Raw genomic sequence first — 19,528 nt, 5'->3', positions numbered from 1 at the left:
AGCTTGCTGATGTCATGGCCTGAGTTTCCACCACAAGGTTCACACTAACTCCTGCTGAATTTGAACATGCAATCGCTGCAGTAGCATGGACATAACTGTCCATGCCTGAAGACTTTCCAGACCACCCCCTCTTCCTTCTACCAGTCACCGGCTAATCTCAGAATCCACCCCTTGAACCTTTTCTTTTTGTTGTTTTTTTTGTTTGAGACATGGTCTCACTCTGTTGCCCAGGCTGGAGTGCAGTGGTGTAATCATGGCTCACTGCAGCCTCAACCTCCCTAGCTTAAGCAATCCTCCCACTTCAGCCTCCCGAATAGCTGGGATTACAGGTGTGCACCACCATGCACGGCTAATTTTTTTTTTTTTTTTTTTTTTATAGACAGGGTTTCAACATGTTGGCTAGGCTGGTCTCAAACTCCTGAGCTCAAGCTATTTTCCTGTCTTGGCTTCCCAAAGTGTGGGATTACAGGCGTGAGCCACTGTGTCCATCCAAATACATTTACTTTGAAAGGAGACTTTATGTCAATGTGGCCAGAGGTTGAATGCAGTAGGAACAATCTTTCTGTTGCCTGCCCAAGCCTCTGAGCCTGGGCCGCGCACTCCTCCACAGTAAGAGATCAGCCAGTGGAGACAGGTATTAAAGACCTGGCATCACCCAGGGGAGACTTTCTGCTAATAGAATAGAAAAGTGAAAGTGATTTGAAATGCCTTGGTGTTCCACTCTGTCTGGTCGAGAAGATGGATGAGAGAGCCTTGGAGGGGGACCAAGGTGGTTAACATTCATCCCTGGCACTCCCCCATCCTACTCCAACACACGCTGGCCCCAAGACTGAAAAGTACACCTTACTCAAGAAAGGAACACTCTGGGTTTCTCCAACTGTTTCGGGGCCAAAGGTCTTTAAGTCCTGGCTCCTTATCACCACTGCCTGTGTGTTCATGACTTTTCTGCCTTTGGAGAGCTAAGCCTGTTCCAGGTAGACCTCATTAAGCCTCAGATGTGGCGGGCCTTACTGGCTTCTGAAGAAGAGATGAAAGCGGAGCTGGTCCCTCTGATCAGGGAAATCCTGCCTTGGGCTTTCTATGCTGTGGGACCCCCACATTTCAGGGCAGGGCAGGGGCAGGCGTCTGCAAGGCAGCTACCATAGAAATAAGCTTGGGAGGGCCAGGCGCGGTGGCTCACGCCTGTAATCCCAGCACTTTGGGAGGCCAAGGTGGGTGGATCACGAGGTCAGAAGATCGAGACCATCCTGGCTAACACGGTGAAACCCCGTCTCTACTAAAAATACAAAAAAAATTAGCCAGGCATGATGGTGGGCACCTGTAGTCCCAGCTACTTGGGAAGCTGAGGCAGGAGAATCGCTTGAACCCAGGAGGCAGAGCTTGCAGTGAGCCGAGATCATGCCACTACACTCCAGCCTGGGCGACAGAGCAAGACTCCGTCTAAAAAAAAAAAAAAAAAAAGAATAAGCTTGGGAGGCAGAGAGTTGTTTGTGCACAGCCTGGCTTAGCCCTGGACTCCCTGTGTATGCCAGGAAAATCCTGCAAGCTCTTGAGACTTGGGCCCATCAGTCAACTGGAGGTGATGTTAAAAGACCCTACTCCAAGGCGGTTGTAGCCATTTAATGAGATAATGTATAAGGCACTTGGCAATATGCCAAGTGCATAGTAAATTCTCTATAAGTATTAACTTAAAAAAATCTTTTCAAAGACTACAGATATGGGAGGACAGGTGGCCAGAGAGAGAACTTTTAGAACTTCTAGAATTTTTCTGTTTTTGTTTTTTACTGAGACAGGGTCTTGCACTGTTGCCTCAGGCTGGAGTGCAGTGGTGTGATCATAGCCCACTGCAGCCTCAAACTCCTGGGCTCCAGAGATCCTCCTGACTGAGCCTCCAGAGTAGCTGGGACTACAGGCATGCACCAGCATGACTAGCTAATTTTTAAAACTCTTTTGTAGAGATTGGGGTTGGTTCTCACTATATTGCCCAGATTGGTCTTAAACTCCTGGCCTCAAACAATCCTCTTCCCTTGGCCTCCCAAAGTGCTGGGATTACCAGCGTGCACCACCGTGCCCGACCAAACTTCTAGTTTTTTAAACAAATGCTGCTAATCTGATTCCCTGACCTTCATGCACACAGTGGCTAGCTGGGCATTCATACTGAGGGAGTCCTCGGGGGTGGGTCACAATCCCACAGCTAATATATAGTACAGCCAGGATTTGAACCCAGGACAACTCAAGAGCCCATCCCTTCCACTCCCACACAAAGGGGAGATGGGGTTTTTAAATTCTTGTCTCCAAAATGCCTTCCATAGCTGAGGCATTCCTGAATGATGGACTTCCCAAAAGAATGAATCATCTGCTTACTGTCTAATCTCATGTTAGTGGGAAATAAATAGGTGTGAGGAAATGAGCAGGGGAAGAAGAGGAGGAGGGACAGCCAAGGCTGGGTCTCAGGGAAAGGCTCCAGGCTTCTGAGCAGGGTCCAAAGGGAGGTGCTGATGGGGAGCGGAGGATGCCCCGGGCTCTTCTGCAGCAGAAGAACCAGCATTATCTGTGAAGGGACAGGCTTCATCAGACGCAGCCTATGGACTACTCAATGTAGCCAGGAATCCATCAGCCAAAGAAACATTAACCATCCAAGCTGCAAATAGCAGCTACCTGCATTTCCAATTTAGCCCCATCCATCCTGTCTGTGTGCCCTTTTATACAGCGAGTGAACACTCTATATGGCTGGGAGGCGAGGCTGGGGAGGCAGACGCTGTGGGCATCCCACCGAGGTCACTTTTACTGGGCAGGTCACCATTTTCCAGCTGCTGTGTGTGTTGGTTGATAATAACTCCAGCTGCCTCCTTGCCTGGAAAATTGCCCTTGGCAAATGGAAGCCACTTTGCTGAGGAGATTATACAAGTTCTCCCCTCTGGCAGCTGACGGGTGATGACTGGCTGGTGAAGGGGCATAAAAAGCCAGGCCCTTTGCTTCAGTCTGAGACCAACTCTGGGGTGTGGTGTATGCACCAGAGCCCGAAGTGGGGTCAGGCTGTGGATAGTTCTAGCTAAGACCTCATCCTTCTTAGCTTCTTCCCCCTGCCCCAGGCTGTTTCCTTTCCTCCCCTTTCTCCTGAGAGCTCTCCCTCCATCAATAACCTGCCCAAGAATCCCTACCTCTGGCTGGGTTCAGTGGCTCACACCTGAAATCCTAGCACTTTGGGAGGCCAAGGTGGGAGGATCACTTGAGCCCAGGAGTTCGAGACCAGCCTGGGCAGCATAGTGAGACCCCCCGTCTCTACAAAAAATAAAAAAATTAGGCTGGGCGTAGTGGCTCACACCTGTAATCCCAGCACTGTGGGAGGCTGAGGCAGGCAGATCACTTGCGGTCAGGAGTTCTAGACTACCCTGGCCAACATGGTAAAACCCCGTCTCTACTAAAAATGCAAAAATTAGATAGGCATGGTGGCGTGTGCCTGTAATCCCAGCTACTTGGGAGGCTGAGGCATGAGAATCACTTGAACCCGGGAGGCAGAGGTTGCAGTGAGCCAAGATCACGCCACTTCACTCCAGCCTGGTCGACAGAACAAGACTTCATCTGGAAAAAAAAAAAAAAAAAAAAAAAAAAAAAAGCAGGGAAAAAGGAAATCCTCACCTCAGGCTCTTCTTCGAGGAAACTCAACCTAAGACACCTACCTGGGTGGCACTGTGGTCACACAGATGGGTTTGCATTCCAGCTCTGATTCCTATGCAAGGTACCAAACCTTTCTATGCTTTGTTTACCTATCTGCAAAATGGGGATATTAATACATACTTACCCTGTGGAATTTGGGGAAGGAGTAGATGAGAGAGGACATATAATATGTCTAATAATATACCCTTTACACATTATTTATTTTTTTCCTACCCTCGAGTGAAGTGTCAGGCAACACTCTGCGATGTGCCTGCTGGAAGCTACATCCTAATACCTGGATAGCCACGACTAGGAGAGACAGAAACAGAGGTTATATCCAAGGAATGATTTCCCAGCTCTTACCTATGGGGACAGAGGAGATCTGGGAATAAAGATCCAGCATTCGGTTGCCGTCCACGTCAACCAGGTAATTGCCTCGGCTCTCTTCGTAATTGCAGAAAAAATGCACAGCCTCTGCATTCTTGGAGAAAGAAAAGACCACCTCAGGCTCACTGCCACTCCCTAGATTCTTGGGCTTTTAGGATTAAGCTTGAATCAGTGAAGTACACCATATCGTCACTGTCTGTGGACACACAGAGGCATCTGTGGATGCCAGCAATGTATTTCTTGTTTTGGCTAAGTGCATGGGTGGTTTGCTTTATAATAGTTCAGTAAGCTGTGATTTTATTTTTTATGAATTTTTCTGTATGTGTTTTATACATCAGAACAAAAAAAGAGATACAAATCTGAAGTCGATTCTGTTAAGATATGTATGGTAAACCTTAGAGCAAACTCAAAGAAAACTAAATTATGTAGTAAACATTAAAGAAATAAAAATGTTACACTGGAAAGTACTCACTTAATGCAAAATGAGTAACATCACAAGAGGGCTGAGTGCAGTGCCTCATGCCTGTAATCCCAGTACTTTGGGAGGCCGAGGCAGGTGGATCATTTGAAGTCAGGAGATCAAGACCAGTGTGGGCAACATGGTGAAACCCTGTATCTACTAAAAAATACAAAAATTAGCCAGGCGTGGTGGTGCACGCCTGTGATCCCAGCTACTCAGAAGACTGAGGCAGGAGAATCACTGCACCCGGGAGGCGGAGGTTGCAGTGAACTTAGATTGTGCCACTACACTCCAACCTGGGGTGACAGAGTGAGACTCCATCTCAAATAAAAAACAAAAACATTAAAAGAGGAACAAAAGGGCTGGGTGCAGTGGCTCATGCCTGTAATCCCAGCACTTTGGGAAGCTGAGGCAGGTGGATTACCTGAGGTGAGGAGTTCGAAACCAGCCTCAACATGGTGAAATCTTGTCTCTACTAAAAATACAAAAATTAGCCAGGCATAGTGGCGGGCACCTGTAATCCCAGCTACTTGGGATGCTGAGGCAGGAGAATCACTTGAACCCAGGAGGCGGATGTTGCAGTGAGCCGAGATTGTGCCACTGCACACCAGCCTGGGAGACGGAGTGACACTTCATCTCAAAAAAAAAAAAAAAAAAAAAAAAAAGGCCAGGTGCGGTGGCTCACGCCTGTAATCCAGCACTTTGGGAGGCGGAGGCAGGTGGATCACGAGGTCAGCAGTTTGAGACCAGCCTGACCAACATGGTGAAACCCCATTTCTACTAAAAATACAAAAAAATTAGCTGGGTGTGGAGGCGGGTGCCTGTAATCTCAGTGACTTGAGAGGCTGAGGCAGGAAAATTGTTTGAAACCGGAAGGCAGAGGTTGCAGTGAGCCGAGATTGTGCCACTGCACTCTAGCCTGGGCAATAAGAGCAAAACTCCGTCTGAAAAAAAAAAAAAGAGGAACAAAAGAACAAAAGACAGAAGACATATAGAGAACAACAATAAATGGCAGCCGTAAATACAACCATATGAATAATAACATTAACTGTGAATGGATGAAACAATCCAATCAAAAGGCAGAGATTATCAGACTGGATAAAAAGAACCAACTCGATGCTGTTTACAGGAGACACTTTAGATTCAAGAACACAAATAGTTTGAAAGTAAAAAGATGGAGAAAGGAATCTGATGCACACGGCAACCATAAGAAAGCTAGAAGGGGTTGTACTCATATCAGAAAAAATAGACTATAAAAATATTACTAGAGAGAAAGAGAGAATATTATAAAGGGTCAATCCACTAAGAAGATATGACAATTATAAACATATTTGCACCCAAAAACAGAGCCCTGAATACACAGAGCAAAAACAGGATCAAAGGGAAAAACAATTTTATAATAATAGTTGGAGATGTCAACATCTGGCACTCCATAATGGATAGGACAACTAAGCAGAAGATTAGCAAGGAAATAGAAGACTTGAACAATATTCTAAAAGCAACCAGACCTAAGAAACATCTATAGAACACTCTGCCCAACAACAGCAGAATATAGATTCTTCTCAAGTACATATGGAATATTCTCCAGGCTAGACCATACGCTGGCCATAAAAAAAGGCTCAATAAATTTAACAGGATTGAAATCACAAAAATATGTTTCCAACCATAATGGAATGAAACTAGAAATCAATAACAGAAAGAAATTTGGGAAATTTACCAAAGCGTAGAAATTAAACATCACGTAAGTAACTAATGGGTCAAAGAAGAAATCACAAAGGAAATGAGAAAAAATGTTTAGAACAAAAGTCAACTACATTTTTTTTTAAAAAAGAACCAGAACAGATTAAGCATCTGTCTTTTAGCTCAACTGTGATAAAGAAGCAACAGAAGGAACATTACCTCATCCTCACTTACCTGAATTATATTCAGCTGTTTCATTAACTCCTGCAGGCAAGAACAAAAAAAGCATTATAGCAAGTCCACACTCTTGCCAAAATAGCTTAAAATCTTTCTTGTTTTCCCAAGTCTTGGCATTTTTTTTTCTTTTGCCAATAACTTAATATTTTATTAGTCAACAATATTACTTTAAAATTACTTGATATAAATAGTTGGCAGGAAACTATTCCATTACACACTTAAATTACTAGTACGATAGACAGGCTGGAAATTCAGACACCTGAAAGATAAAATAAACTAAAATATTTAGCAAGAAAATCTTAAGCTGAAGGTGTTTATCTAGTGTCCATAAAAACAGATTCTCTGTTATTTAGGGGAAAAAAGGTGTTAACACTTCATTAAGAATATAAATAACTGAAAATATTAACTTGCATATCAAAGAACCATTTATAATTATAATCCAAACATTCCATAAACCACTTGTACTTTATCCTATACAGAAACAGGGAATTAGAAACTAGCTGCTTTGATATTACAAAGATTTCAATTCCAAAAGTAATTCAATATAAAATAGATGTTAGCAGTTAGTGTCATAAAATTATATATTTCCAATAAAAATACAGGATAATATTCATGACAAGAATATGAAAAAGTATTCCAAGAATTTTACTACTACTAGATTAAAATCTATCTCCCCAATAGAAATATGCATTTAAAATGTCTCCCGTTTTGTTAGCAAAACACTATCCAAAATAACTACAATCACTTATATTAGTACAAAGATTTCTGGGTTTATAAAATAGTTGCAATGACAAAAGAAGTATGTTTTGACAGTAAAAAAAAGACATTATGGACAAAATATGCAAAATGTGTAAAGAAAAAATAAATTTGCATTAGAAAGGTGGGCATTTGATCTCTGAGCCCTGTGCCATGTAACATTGCCATGTTCTTTCACTGTTGTTTGGATGTTGTACCCCAGCCCTTGACTCTGGACTTAAGGCAAGCTATGACTTGCTTTGGCCAGCAGAAGGAGGCAGCAGTGATGGCGGACCCATGAGGAACCCAGGCCTCAGTAGAACTATAGCATGTTCTCCTCTTGCTTTTGTACACCTTTGCCATTGCCATGAGGACAAGCCCCATCTAGCCTTCTGGAGCATGGCAGACACATGGAGCAGAACCAAATCACTGCAGTGATTCAAGCCACGCCTAACCTAGATCAACCAACAGCCAGCTGTCCCCCAGGCATGGAGGTGAGCCCAACAGAGCTGTCTGCCCAACAGAGCTGTCTACCCAACTCCCAATGAACCTTAAATGCATGAGCAATTGGCTTGCTCTATGCTAGTGGGATTTTTGTGGCTGTTTGTTATGAAGCATTACTGTGGTAAGAGAAAACTGATACATCTCCTCTGTGATGCCTTCGTTGGCTTCTTTTTTTTTTTTTTTTTGAGACAGAGTCTTGCTCTGTTGCCCAGGTTGGAGTGCAGAGGCACCATCTTGCCTGTAATCCCAACACTTTGAGAGGTTGACGTGGGTGGATCACTTGAGGTCAGGAGTTCAAGACCAGCCTGGCCAACATAGTGAAACCCTGTCTCTACTCAAAATACCAAAATTAGCCAGGCGTGGTGGTGCGTGCCTATAATCCCAGCTACTCAGGAGGCTCACTGCAACCTCTGCCTCCCAGATTCAAGTGATTCCCTTGCCTCAGCCTCCCGAGTAGCTGGGACTACAGGCGACCGCCACCACTCCTGGCTAATTTTTGTATTTTGAGTACAGACAGGGTTTCGCTATGTTGGCCAGGCTGGTCTTGAACTCCTGACCTCAAGTGATCCGCCCACCTCAACCTCTCAAAGTGTTGGGATTACAGCGTCAGCCACCGCGCCCAGCCCTTCTTTGGCTTTGTATGGCAAAATGGCCTAATTGAGTATCTCGGATCTCTGGTGGTGAACTCTCTGAAAGCAGCTGACAATCAATACAGGTCCCTAAGCTTGGCTGTGCTTTTGCTTCTTAGGCGCCTTTTTCCCTTTTCCAAAATACCCCACTCAGGTGTGCTCAACTCACCCGAGATCTAGGCCCTGGGACTTCCGTCTTCATCAGAGGCCCATCATAATCAAATTCAACGTCGACTTTGGCTGCGGCTTGACTAATGTGTCTGGATCCTGCAGTAAACAAAGACAATGAGAAATCCCTGGTGACAGCAGAGATCATGAGGATTCTGCCCTGACAGATGCCCAATGTCCCTAACAGAGGTAGTGCCAGGACCTTAGCCTCATCCCAGCCAGACCACCCAGGAACACTGTGTCTGGACAGACCAACTGGGCCACCACAAGGACACTGTAGATTTTAAAGAAGGGAAAACCCAATGTCAGCAAAGCTGTAGGCAAATAGGCATGCTCCTGATTTACTGGCATGAGTACAAGCTGATGCCAGCTTTCTTTGTATTTATTTATTCATTTATTTTTTTGAGACAGAGTCTTGCTCTATTGCCCAGGCTGGAGTGCATTGGCCCCAACAAGGCTCACTGCACCCCTGACCTCCAAAGGCTCAGTTGATCCTTCTGCCTCAGCCTCCTGAGTACCTGGGATTACAGGCACGCACCACCATGCCTGGCTAATTTTGGTATTTTTAGTAGAGACGGGGTTTTGCCATGTTGCCCAGGCTGGCCTCAAACTCCTGCGCTCAAGCAATCCACCTGCCTTGACCTCCCAAAGTGCTGGGATTACAGGTGTGAGCCACCATGCCTGATCTGACGCCAGCTTTCTATTGCTGTCAACTGAGTAATCTCGTTTTTTATGATTCATCCTAAGAAAATAATGGGACCAGTACACAAAGATGGAGGTAGACAATATTCATCATATATTGTCTATTTAACAGCAAAGAGGGCCTGATGCGGTCACTCATTCCGGTAATCCCAGCATTCTGGGGGTCGAAGGTGGGTGGATCCCTTGAGCTCAGAAGTTCACGACCAGCTTGGGCAACATGGTGAAACCCCATCTCTACCACAAAACAAAAATTAGCTGGGCGTGGTGGTACATGCCTTTAGTTCCAGCTACTTGGGAGGCTGAGGTTGGAGGATTGCTTCAGCCTGAGAGGTTGAGGCTGCAGTGAGCCATGATTACAGCACTTCAGCCTGGGCAACAGAGTGAGACGCTGTCTCAACAAACAAACAAAAAACAAAGGGAAAACAACCTAAATGTCCAGCACCGGAGGTCAGCTAAGCAGAATGTGGCGTAGTCAACCATTTCATGGAATATTATGCACCCATTAATTGTTTTGAGGTTGACATTTTAAATATTTATGGATATGGAAAGATGCCCATGGTATTAGCATGCAGAGACACGATCTGGGCTCACTGCAACATCTGCTTCCCAGGTTCAAGTGATTCTCCTGCCTCGGCCTCCCAAGTAGCTGGGATTACAGGTGCCTACCACTACACCCGGCTAATTTTTGTATTTTTAGCCTGGCTGAGGTCTGGTTGTTTAAAAGTGTGTGGCTGGCTGGGCACCGTGGCTCATGCCTATAATCCCAGCACTTTGGGAGGTTCAGGCAGGTGGATCACCTGAGGTCAGGAGTTCAAGACCAGCCTGGCCAACATGGCGAAATCCTGCCTCTACCAAAAATATAAAAACTAGCCGGGTGTGGTGGCAGGCACCTGTAATCCCAGCTACTAGGGAGGCTGAGGCATGAGAATCGCTTGAACCCAGGAGGCAGAGGCTGCAGTGAGCCAAGATTGTGCCACTGCACTTCAGACTGGGTAACAAAGCGAGACTCCGTCTCAAAAGAAAAAAAAATGTGTGGCTCCTCCCTGCTTGCTCTCTTGCTCCTATTCCTACCATGTGAGACACCTCACTTGCCCTTTGCCTTCCACCATGATTGGAAGTTTCCTGAGGCCTCCCCAGAAGCTGAGCACATGCCGCATCATGCTTCCTGTAAAGCCTGCAGAACCATGAGCTAATTAAACCTCTTTTCTTTAAAAATTACCCAATCCCAGGTATTTTTTTTGTAGCATTGCGGTAACAGACTAATACATGGTCACCCATCATTTGTTTGAATGCATTTCACATTTTCCACATAATGTATAATGAGTTTACAGAGGGTGTTTGATTTCCCGGGTGAATCCCACAATCTTTTTAGCTCCACATGTTGCTGAAACTCAAAGGGTATCTCAAGCCCAAGCCTTGCTGATCCCTGAGTGAAAGACAGGTGCGGTGAATCCAAGACAAGTGTGTGAAGGTTTACTGTCAGGAAACCCTAGAAATCCCTTCAGTGTTACTCTTGATCTTTCACCTTCCTGGTACTATTTGGTGGTTGGGAAATGTTAGTTCCTCTTACTGGGGTTGCCATAATTGTACCAAACTAGGGAATCAGTGGACACTTTATATAAATTACATAAATAATCTAATTTCATCTTCATATATATAATAAACAAAAATATATATTATATAACTACATATATTATAACTAAAAAATATATATTATAACTAAAATATATATTATAACTAAAATATATATAATATATTATAACTAAGATATATCATATAACTAAAATATATATTATATATTACAACTAAAATATATATTAAAACTAAAATATATATTACATAATATATTATAACTAAAATACATATTATATACTATAATTAAAATATATATTATATAATACATTATAACTAAAATGTATATTATATATTATAAAATGTATATATATAACTGTTTCCATTACACAAGAGGGGACTCTAAAGCTCAGAGAAGTTAAGTAAAGTGCCAAGATCTCCCGTGACACACACACACACACACACACACACACACACACACACACACGCAGATAGCTTGTCGAACTATACAAAGCTATGAGATTTGCAAACATATTTAAATTCACTCTTAATTTTCCATAATTGCTTTGGTTATCAAAGAAGGTTTCTGAATTAATTATGTAACATCATGCTGTCTTTTGAACATAAAGTACCGTTAAAATACAGCACTATACTTATATAAGGATGAAGAAAAACAGCTTTTATTTTCTTCTCTTTGATCTGAAAAAGGGAATTCCTAAAAGTATTCCATTAGAAGAGAGCTAAAGGTCCTAGAACATATCGATGACTTTTTTTTTTTTTTTTTTTTTTTTTAAAGAAATGAGGTCTCGCTATGTTGCCCAGCCTGGCTTTGAACTCCTGGGCTCAAGTGATCCTCCTGCCTCAGCCTCCCACATAGCTAGGACTACAGGCACACAACACTGCGCCCGGCTACTTTTTTTTTTTTTTTTTTTGAGACAGGGTCTCACTCTGTCGCCCAGGCCGGAATGCAGTGGTGCGATCTCAGCTCATTGCAACCTCTGCATCCCGGTTTCAAGCAATCCTCTCACCTTAGCCCCCTGAGTAGCTGGGATCACAGGCATGCGTCACCATGCCCGGCTAATTTTTTGCATTTCTGGCAGAGAAGGGGTTTTGCCATGTTTCCCAGGATGGTCTGGAACTCCTGAGCTCAGGCAATCCACCCGCCTCGGCCCCCCAAAGTGCTGGGATTACAGGCATAAGCCACCGTACCCGGCCCTAGTTTTTTACACTAAACTATTTATCTTTTCCTTTGCCAGAACTCAGGATAACTGGACAGCATTGATTCCAACTAGATCTTCAGGGACGCATATTTTGATAAAAATAGCTCTTCACCAGTGCAGATCTTGCTTTGTTTCCAGCAAAGGGGGAAAATGAAAAATCAGAAATTAGCAAGCTGTTCTTAAATGAGGACACACACGTCCTCCTTTCTTTTCTCCAGAAAGTGTCTTGACATTGCATTGTAGCAATCAGATTTCTTGGGAACTGGAGTGTGGAAATACTGGGAATGGGAGCAGTTCACAGGGGGAGCTGCGGCTGAATGGATCCAGAGAGAAATGACTGGAGAGCGTGGGATCAAGTGGAGCTGCAGTAATGAGCATGTCAAAGCCATGGGGAAACAGGAGCTGGGAGAGGTGGTGAAGAAAGGGTGAGAACTGGCCAACTGGGAGCTATGGGGCACAAGCCAGGAATGCTGAGGACAGGTGCAAGGCAGATGGGTCTGTTCCGAGAACTGTATCAGTTCCTATCATGTTTTCCATAAGTTTGTTTGCAACTGCGCTATCAGAAAGGGGGGGAATGGGGAAATTAACACATATTCAGTCTTTACTAAAATGCTAGGCTGGCCCTATTTAGGCAGACTTCCATCTATTTTAAGTAATCCACAATTAAATACAACAATATAGATAAGTATTGTTGTTCACAGTTTACAGATGAGGATCAGAGATGTTAAGTGACTTTCCCGATGTCACACAGCTAGTGAGTTGAAGAGTCAGCATTGGAACCCAGGTTCTTGCAATCCCAATACTTCTGCTTTTCCTTCTATATCTCAATGTTGGCATTTTTAAAAAAGGAAAATAACCAAATACTATTACAATGAATATTCTCTTAATGATGACATATAACCCAATACACCACAAGAGAACAGAACAAAAATTGAAGGGACAAGTAAACCTTCTCTTGGATCTCATCTATGAAGACAAAGAAGCAGATTCAAGTGTGTATTGAGCACTTAGGGTGAACAAACCAGGAATCATCTGGAGCAATTTACATGGCTTATCTCATTTAATTCTCACAAACTCCTATGAGGTAAATGTTATTATTCTTACATTACAGAAGAAGACACTGAGGCTCAGAGAGGTTAATTAATTTGCCCAAGATCACACAGCTAGCAAGTGGTTAGCAGGAAATTTGCCCATCTGACCTGTTTCCTAGAAGCTATGAATGGAACTGAGGCTATCTTTGATTTCATCTAGTGCTAGCCTTTGAATGAAACATTTGCAGCAAAACAACACACTTCTCCTAAAGGCAAATTTTGATCATGATCACAAAGATGCAAAAAACCGGTTTGAATTAATACTGAATGATCAAGCATTTTCATTCTTGAATAAAATAACACATCCAGAAGGCAAGAGTATGTTATTGACACACAAGACCAGACACAATATGTGAATGGTCCATCCAGCCTGGCCCTCTGGGGCTCACAGCCCTCAATGGCCATGCCAAGCCAGAGTCCATCTTTAGCTCCAAACTATACAGTAGCTAGCAAACATTTTTAATGTTCTCTTGATCTTTAGACCGAGAGTGATAAACGAATGTCGTGTTCCCAAACGGCCAAAGCTCTGTACATGAGCCTGGCCAGAATGAAGGTCAAGTCCAACTGGAGTTGTTTGCTCTGCTTTTCTGTTAAAAAATTTTTTTTATCTGCTCCTGCAACTGTCCACCCCACTTATTTTGTGATAAAATGCTTATTGAGGAAGATACCAAAAGCAACATGGAAAAAAGAAAACACATTTAATTTTCTACCCAGCAATAACAATTTTGATGTGGTCTCCCACTCTCTGTATTCTATTTACCAACATAAGATTATTAATTTTGGGGAGGCGTAAAATGATGCCATTGGGAACACCATGTCAGATCGTTACCTATCGTCACTTTAATGGCCTCACAGGGACCTGGTGGAGACACCATGGAGAAGCAGGAAAATGCTGTGGGTATGGCTGCAGGCTGAGGCTTCCATTTTTGGCACCCTCTCTTGCTTTGAGGGAGCAGTTGCCACATTGTAAGTGGCTCTGTGAAGAGGTCCACGTATCAAGGAACTGAGAGTGGCTTCTGGCTGACAGCCTCCCAGGAACTGAATCCAGCCACAACCCCGTAAGTGGGACTGCCAGTAGATCGTCCAACCGCCAAGTTGAGCCATCATATGAGACCACAGCCCCAGCTGACAGCTCCATTACACCCTCATGACAGACCTTGATCCAGAGTATCTGGCTAAGTCACCCCTGGAGTCCCAACCCGCAGAAACTGTGAGATAATAAACATAGGATCCCAATCTGCTAAATCTGGAGGTATGTGTTACGTGGCAGCAGATAACCCATACAGTGGCTCGGGTCCTGGAGCCAACTGGGCTTAGCTCAAAAGCCTGGCTCAGCCGCTCATCAGCTCTGTGGCTCTGGCAACTTAATTTCCCTGACTTGAAGTTTCCTTTACCTGAAGGAGTGGAGGTGAGGGCTAAATGGGTTAAAAGTAAGCTGTAATTCCTATCATTTTTTAATCCTTCCCCTGGTTGCTACTTGCCTAATAGCAGTGTACGAGAGTACACATATTCCTGTATCTTTGCCAACACTGTGATTTAGTATTCTCAAAAAACCATATTCTGGCTTACTAGATATCCCAAATCAATAAGTCAAAGGAAAAGACAAAATCTCACCACATGGTTTTCTAAATCATAAATGTGCCAAAAAAGATTCAGCTCCAGCCAAGAAAATGCAGAAGAGGTAAAGGTAAGAAACTCTGTGATTTAGCCATTTCTATTTTTTTTTTTTTTTTTGCATTGTGCCTGTATTTCCATGCTTGTAAAATGGGAGTTAGGACACTTCCCACCTTACTGTAAATACAAATAAAGTGCTTTCACATGAACCATAACCTCCGCCTCCTGGGTTCTAAGCGATTCTCCTGCCTCAGCCTCCCAAGTAGCTGGGATTACAGGTGCGCACCACCATGCACAGCTAATTTTTGTATTTTTAGTAGAGACGGGGTTTCATCATGTTGGCCAGGCTGGTCCTGAACTCCTGACCTCAGGTGATCCACCCGCCTCAGCCTCCCAAAGTGTTGGTATTATAGGTATGGGCCACTGTGCCTGGCCCATATGAACCATTTCTTCTAATGCAAGAAATTTGTGAAATAGGAAGGACATGATTATTAGACCCGTTTTCCTGATGAGAAAACTGAGGCTTGGATAAGGTCTATCGGTTAGGCTCACTTGGTTAATGTGTGGTAAAGCTAGTAACCCAATCACATGAATCTTGATCTAGTGCTCTTCCCATGGTGTCTCCTTAGGAAGGCTCAGATGTCCTTGAGAATGACCTTTAAAGATGGTGCCACATGCGCCACCAGGCTAGAGCTCCACAGGAGCTACCTCTCTTTCTTCACGGCCACATCCTTAATACCCAGCACAGCACTTGGCATGCAGTAGGTGCCCAACAGCCTTAGTTATGGAATGAATGGATTGTCTGTGCCAGACTCTCTTTCTGACTTGGAACCCTCCATACCTATATCTTTCTGATTTATTTTAGCATAATTATGGGTAAACATTAATATGCTTCTCTTATAAATAAATAAATAAAGCAAAACCTTGGCCAGGTGCAGTGGCTTATGCCAGTAATCCTAACACTTTGGGAGGCCAAGATGGGTGGATCACTTGAGGTCAGGAGTTGGAGACTAGCCTAGCCAACATGGTAAAACCCTGTCTCTACAAAAAATATAAAAATTAGCCGGGCATGGTGGCAGGTGCCTGTAATCTCAGCTACTTGGGAGGCTGAGGCAGGAGGATCACTTGAATCCGGGAGGTGGAGGTTGCAGTGAGTCGAGATTGCACCACGGCACCACTCCAGCCTGGCCAACAGAGTGAGACTCCATCTCAAACACACACACACACACACACACACACACACACACACACACACACACAGAAAAAAGGAAAAGCAAAACCTCAAAAGCCATTGATAACTTCTTAAAACCACCAAGGTCGAGAAGAATAAGGAAAAGACTGAGAAACTGTCACAGACCAGAGGAGGCCATGGAAGATGAGACAAATCAATGCAATGTGTGTACCTGGATTGGATCCTGGAGCAGAAAAAGACATTAAAGGAAAAATGAGTGAAAGCCAAATAAAAGTCTGGAGTTTGGTTAATGGTAACATACCAAGGTCAGTTTCTTAGTGTCTTTAAAAATTTATTTATCTATTATTATTATTTTAAGACAAGGCCACCCAGGCTGGAGTGCTGTGGCATGATCATGGCTCACTGCAGCCTTGATCTCCCAGGCTCAAGCAATCCTCCCGCTTCAGCCTCCCCAGTAGCTGAGACTACAAGCACATGTCACCATGCCCAGCTAAGTTTTGTATTTTTCACAGAGACAGGGTCTCCCTATGTTGCCCAGGCTGGTCTCAAACCCCTGGGCTCAAGCGATCCTCCTGCCTCAGCCTCCCAAATTGCTGGGGTTACAGCTGTGAGCCACTGTCTTTCTTTCTTTCTTCCTTCCTTCCTTCCTTCCTTTTCTTCCTTTCTTGCTTTCCTTTCCTTTCTTTCTTTCTTTTTTTTTTTTTTTTAATCTCGGTCTGTTGCCCAGGCTGAAGTACAGTGGCTCAATCTCAGCTTACTGCAACCTCCGCCTTCTGGGTTCAAGTGCTTTTTCTGCCTCAGCCTCCCAAGTAGCTGGGATTACAGGTGCCTGCCACCACACCCGGCTAATTTTTTCTTTGTATTTTTAGTAGAGATGAGGTTTCACCATGTTGCCCAGGCTGGTCTCGAACTTCTGACCTCAGATGATCCTCCTGCCTTGGCCTCCCAAAGTGCTGGGATTATAGGCGTGAGCCACCGCGCCTGGCCAGCTAGTTTCTTAGTGTTGACAACCGCATCTTGGTGATGTAAGATGTTAACAAGGGAGGAAACTGGTGAGGGCCATATGGGGTCTCCCTGTAATATCTTTGTAACTTCTCTGTAAATCTAAAATTTTTTAAAAATAAGATGTTTATTTATTTATTTTTTATTTTTTTGAGACAGAGCCTTGATGTTGCCCAGGCTGGAGTACAGTGGCACGATCCAGCTCACTGCCATCTTTATCTCCTGGATTCAAGCGATTCTCCTGCCTCAGCCTCCTGAGTAGTTGGGATTACAGGCATCCACCACCACACCTGGCTAATTTTTGTATTTTTGGTAGAGACGGGGTTTCACCATGTTGGCCAGGCTGGTCTCGACCCCTGACCTCAGGTGATCTGCCCACCTCGCCTCCCAAAGTGCTGGGATTACAGCTGTGAGCCACTGCGCCTGGCCAAGATGTTTATTTTAAAATAAATCCTACTAATACTCTTTGGGGAGGGGCGAACACTCCTACTGTTTATCCCACCCAGGACATACACACCAGCATTCAACATGCAGACCAAGGACACGGCTAGCAGTTTGTCTTCAGAAGGCAGTAAGGCCTGACAACAAGGGACACCATGATGACAAGCACAGGGGCTCTGAGAGAGCTGGGGACAGACTGGAGGCTCACTGGTCTTTCTGAACCTATTTCATGGCCAGCCCTGAGCCAGGCAGTTTATATCTCTGCAGGAGGCCACCCTTGGACCATGTGAAGGGAGGCTCCTGCTGGCGGCTCTGTCTCCAGAGCCACATGGAAGCACACGGAGAAGTAGTTAGCACTGGAGCCGGACAGAGTTGCTTGCAAGTGGCTGTGTGACCTTGGGCAAATGGCTTTGCTTCTCTAAGCCTGAGTTCTCTCACCTATAAAATAGGATTCACTTGAGCCTCCCTCATGGGACTATTGGGAGGGAGGTCTCAAAGAGGTCAAACAGAAGGAAGAAGGAGCCAGTGCAAGTGGCCATGGGTGTGGGGCAGAGTGGGGGTGAGACATTCCTAAGATGGTGCCTCCCATCCAGTGATCCAGTGACCTTGAAGCACAGCTGGGCTTTAGGTCAATTTCAGAGTCATTTATGGCTTTCTTTGTTCCTTAGCAGCAACCCCAGATGTGTGTTTTCCCCAGCGGTCCCTGCAGAGATGGCCTGGGACCATCTGGCTGTGGAGGCCACCGCCTACCTGCAGGCAGAGTGGCTCCAGGGTGGATCCAATCCCATCAGACTGAGGCACTTGGGACAGGATCATACGACAGAGGTGGGAGAGAGAAAGGAGGTGGCGATGGTGATAGTTTTATGGATAGTGGGTGATGTGGTTTGGCTGTGTCCTCATTCAAATCTCATCTTAAATCGTAGCTCCCATAATTCCCACATGTCATGGAGGGACCCAGTGGGAGGTAATTGAATCACGGGGGTGGGTCTTTCCCATGCTGTTCTCATGATAGTCAATTGAATAAGTCTCACACGATCTGATGGTTTTACAAACGGGAGTTCCCCTGCACACGCTCTCTTGCCTGTCGCCATGTAAGACGTGCCTTTGCTCCTCCTTCACCTTCCGCCATGATTGTGAGGCCTCCCCAGCCATATGAAACTGTGCGACCATTAAACCTCTTTTTCTTCATAAAATACCCAGTCTCAGGTGTACCTTTATTAGCAGCATGAGAACAGACTAATACAGTGGGACAGTCCCAGAAACACTCACTGGCTGGTCCCTTTATCCCCAAGGGCTCTTCCAGCCCAGGAATCCCTAGTCTGGGTGGTATCTTCCATTAGTACCAGTTCTCATCAAGACCCCCGGGGCTTACCAGGCACCAGCAGGCGGTAGCTGTGCTGGAAGCTGCAGGCCAGGCGCTGGGCGAGCAACATGGAGGCCATGACCCCTTGAGGGACAGGGACGCCCTTTGCGTGCTGCCACCCTGAAAGAAACAAGAAATGCAGACTTAGGCCCATGAAGACCACTCCCCTCTCAGCCAAAGATCCCATCCCCACCACTTCCCACCTAATGGAGAAAGTTCTTCTGATATTGTCAAATGCTTGGGTTTTATACTGAACATGGACTTTATATATTAGGCCAGGCAAGGTGGCTCACACCTGTCTTCTCAGCCACATTGGGAGACCGAGGATTTCTTGAGGCCAGGAGTTCCAGACTAGTCTGGGCAGCATAGCAAGATCCCATCTTCACAAAGACTTTAAAAATTAGCTGGGTGTGGTGGTGCCTGCCTATAGTCCCAGCTACTCAGGAGGCTGATGTGGGAGGATTGCTTGAGCCCAGGAATTTGAGGCTGCAGTGAGCCATAATCGTGCCACTGCTCTCCAGCCTGGGTGACAAAGTGATACCCTGTCTCAAAAAAAACCAAAACACAACAAAACAAAAAAAACTAACCCAAAACTATATTATACTGAATATATACTTGAATTCACATTTTTTTTTTTTTTTTGAGATGGAGTCTCATTCTATCGCCCAGGTTGGAGTGCAGTGGCTGGATCTCGGTTCACTGCAACCTCAGCCTTCTGAGTAGCTGGGACTACAGGCATGTGCTACCATGCCCAGTGATTTTTTATTTTATTTTATTTTTTAAGTAGAGACGGGGTGTCACTATGTTGGCTAGTTTGGTCTCGAACTTCTGACCTCAAGTAATCTGCCTGCCTTGGCCTCCCAAAGTGCTGGGA

General features: G+C 44.8%; 1 protein-coding gene across 15 annotated transcripts in view; it reads right to left on the bottom strand.

Moving 5' to 3' along the window:
- ABAT (4-aminobutyrate aminotransferase) overlaps positions 1 to 19,528 on the bottom strand; it is a 161,749-nt gene that overhangs the window by 30,337 nt on the left and 111,884 nt on the right. For all 15 annotated transcript variants that reach the window (XM_063796604.1, XM_054668151.2, XM_016929376.4 and 12 more), the window contains 4 exons: positions 18,664 to 18,774; positions 8,459 to 8,556; positions 6,419 to 6,448; positions 4,021 to 4,138 (listed from right to left, as the gene is read on the bottom strand). In XM_063796604.1, the coding sequence (XP_063652674.1) occupies positions 4,021 to 4,138; positions 6,419 to 6,448; positions 8,459 to 8,556; positions 18,664 to 18,774 (357 nt within the window). The remainder of the gene's footprint in view (positions 1 to 4,020; positions 4,139 to 6,418; positions 6,449 to 8,458; positions 8,557 to 18,663; positions 18,775 to 19,528) is intronic.

This window comes from Pan troglodytes, chromosome 18, assembly GCF_028858775.2.
Source record: "Pan troglodytes isolate AG18354 chromosome 18, NHGRI_mPanTro3-v2.0_pri, whole genome shotgun sequence".
Classification (NCBI taxonomy): domain Eukaryota; kingdom Metazoa; phylum Chordata; class Mammalia; order Primates; family Hominidae; genus Pan; species Pan troglodytes.
Note: the sequence above shows the minus strand (reverse complement) of the source record. Positions and strands in the feature narration are given on the sequence as shown.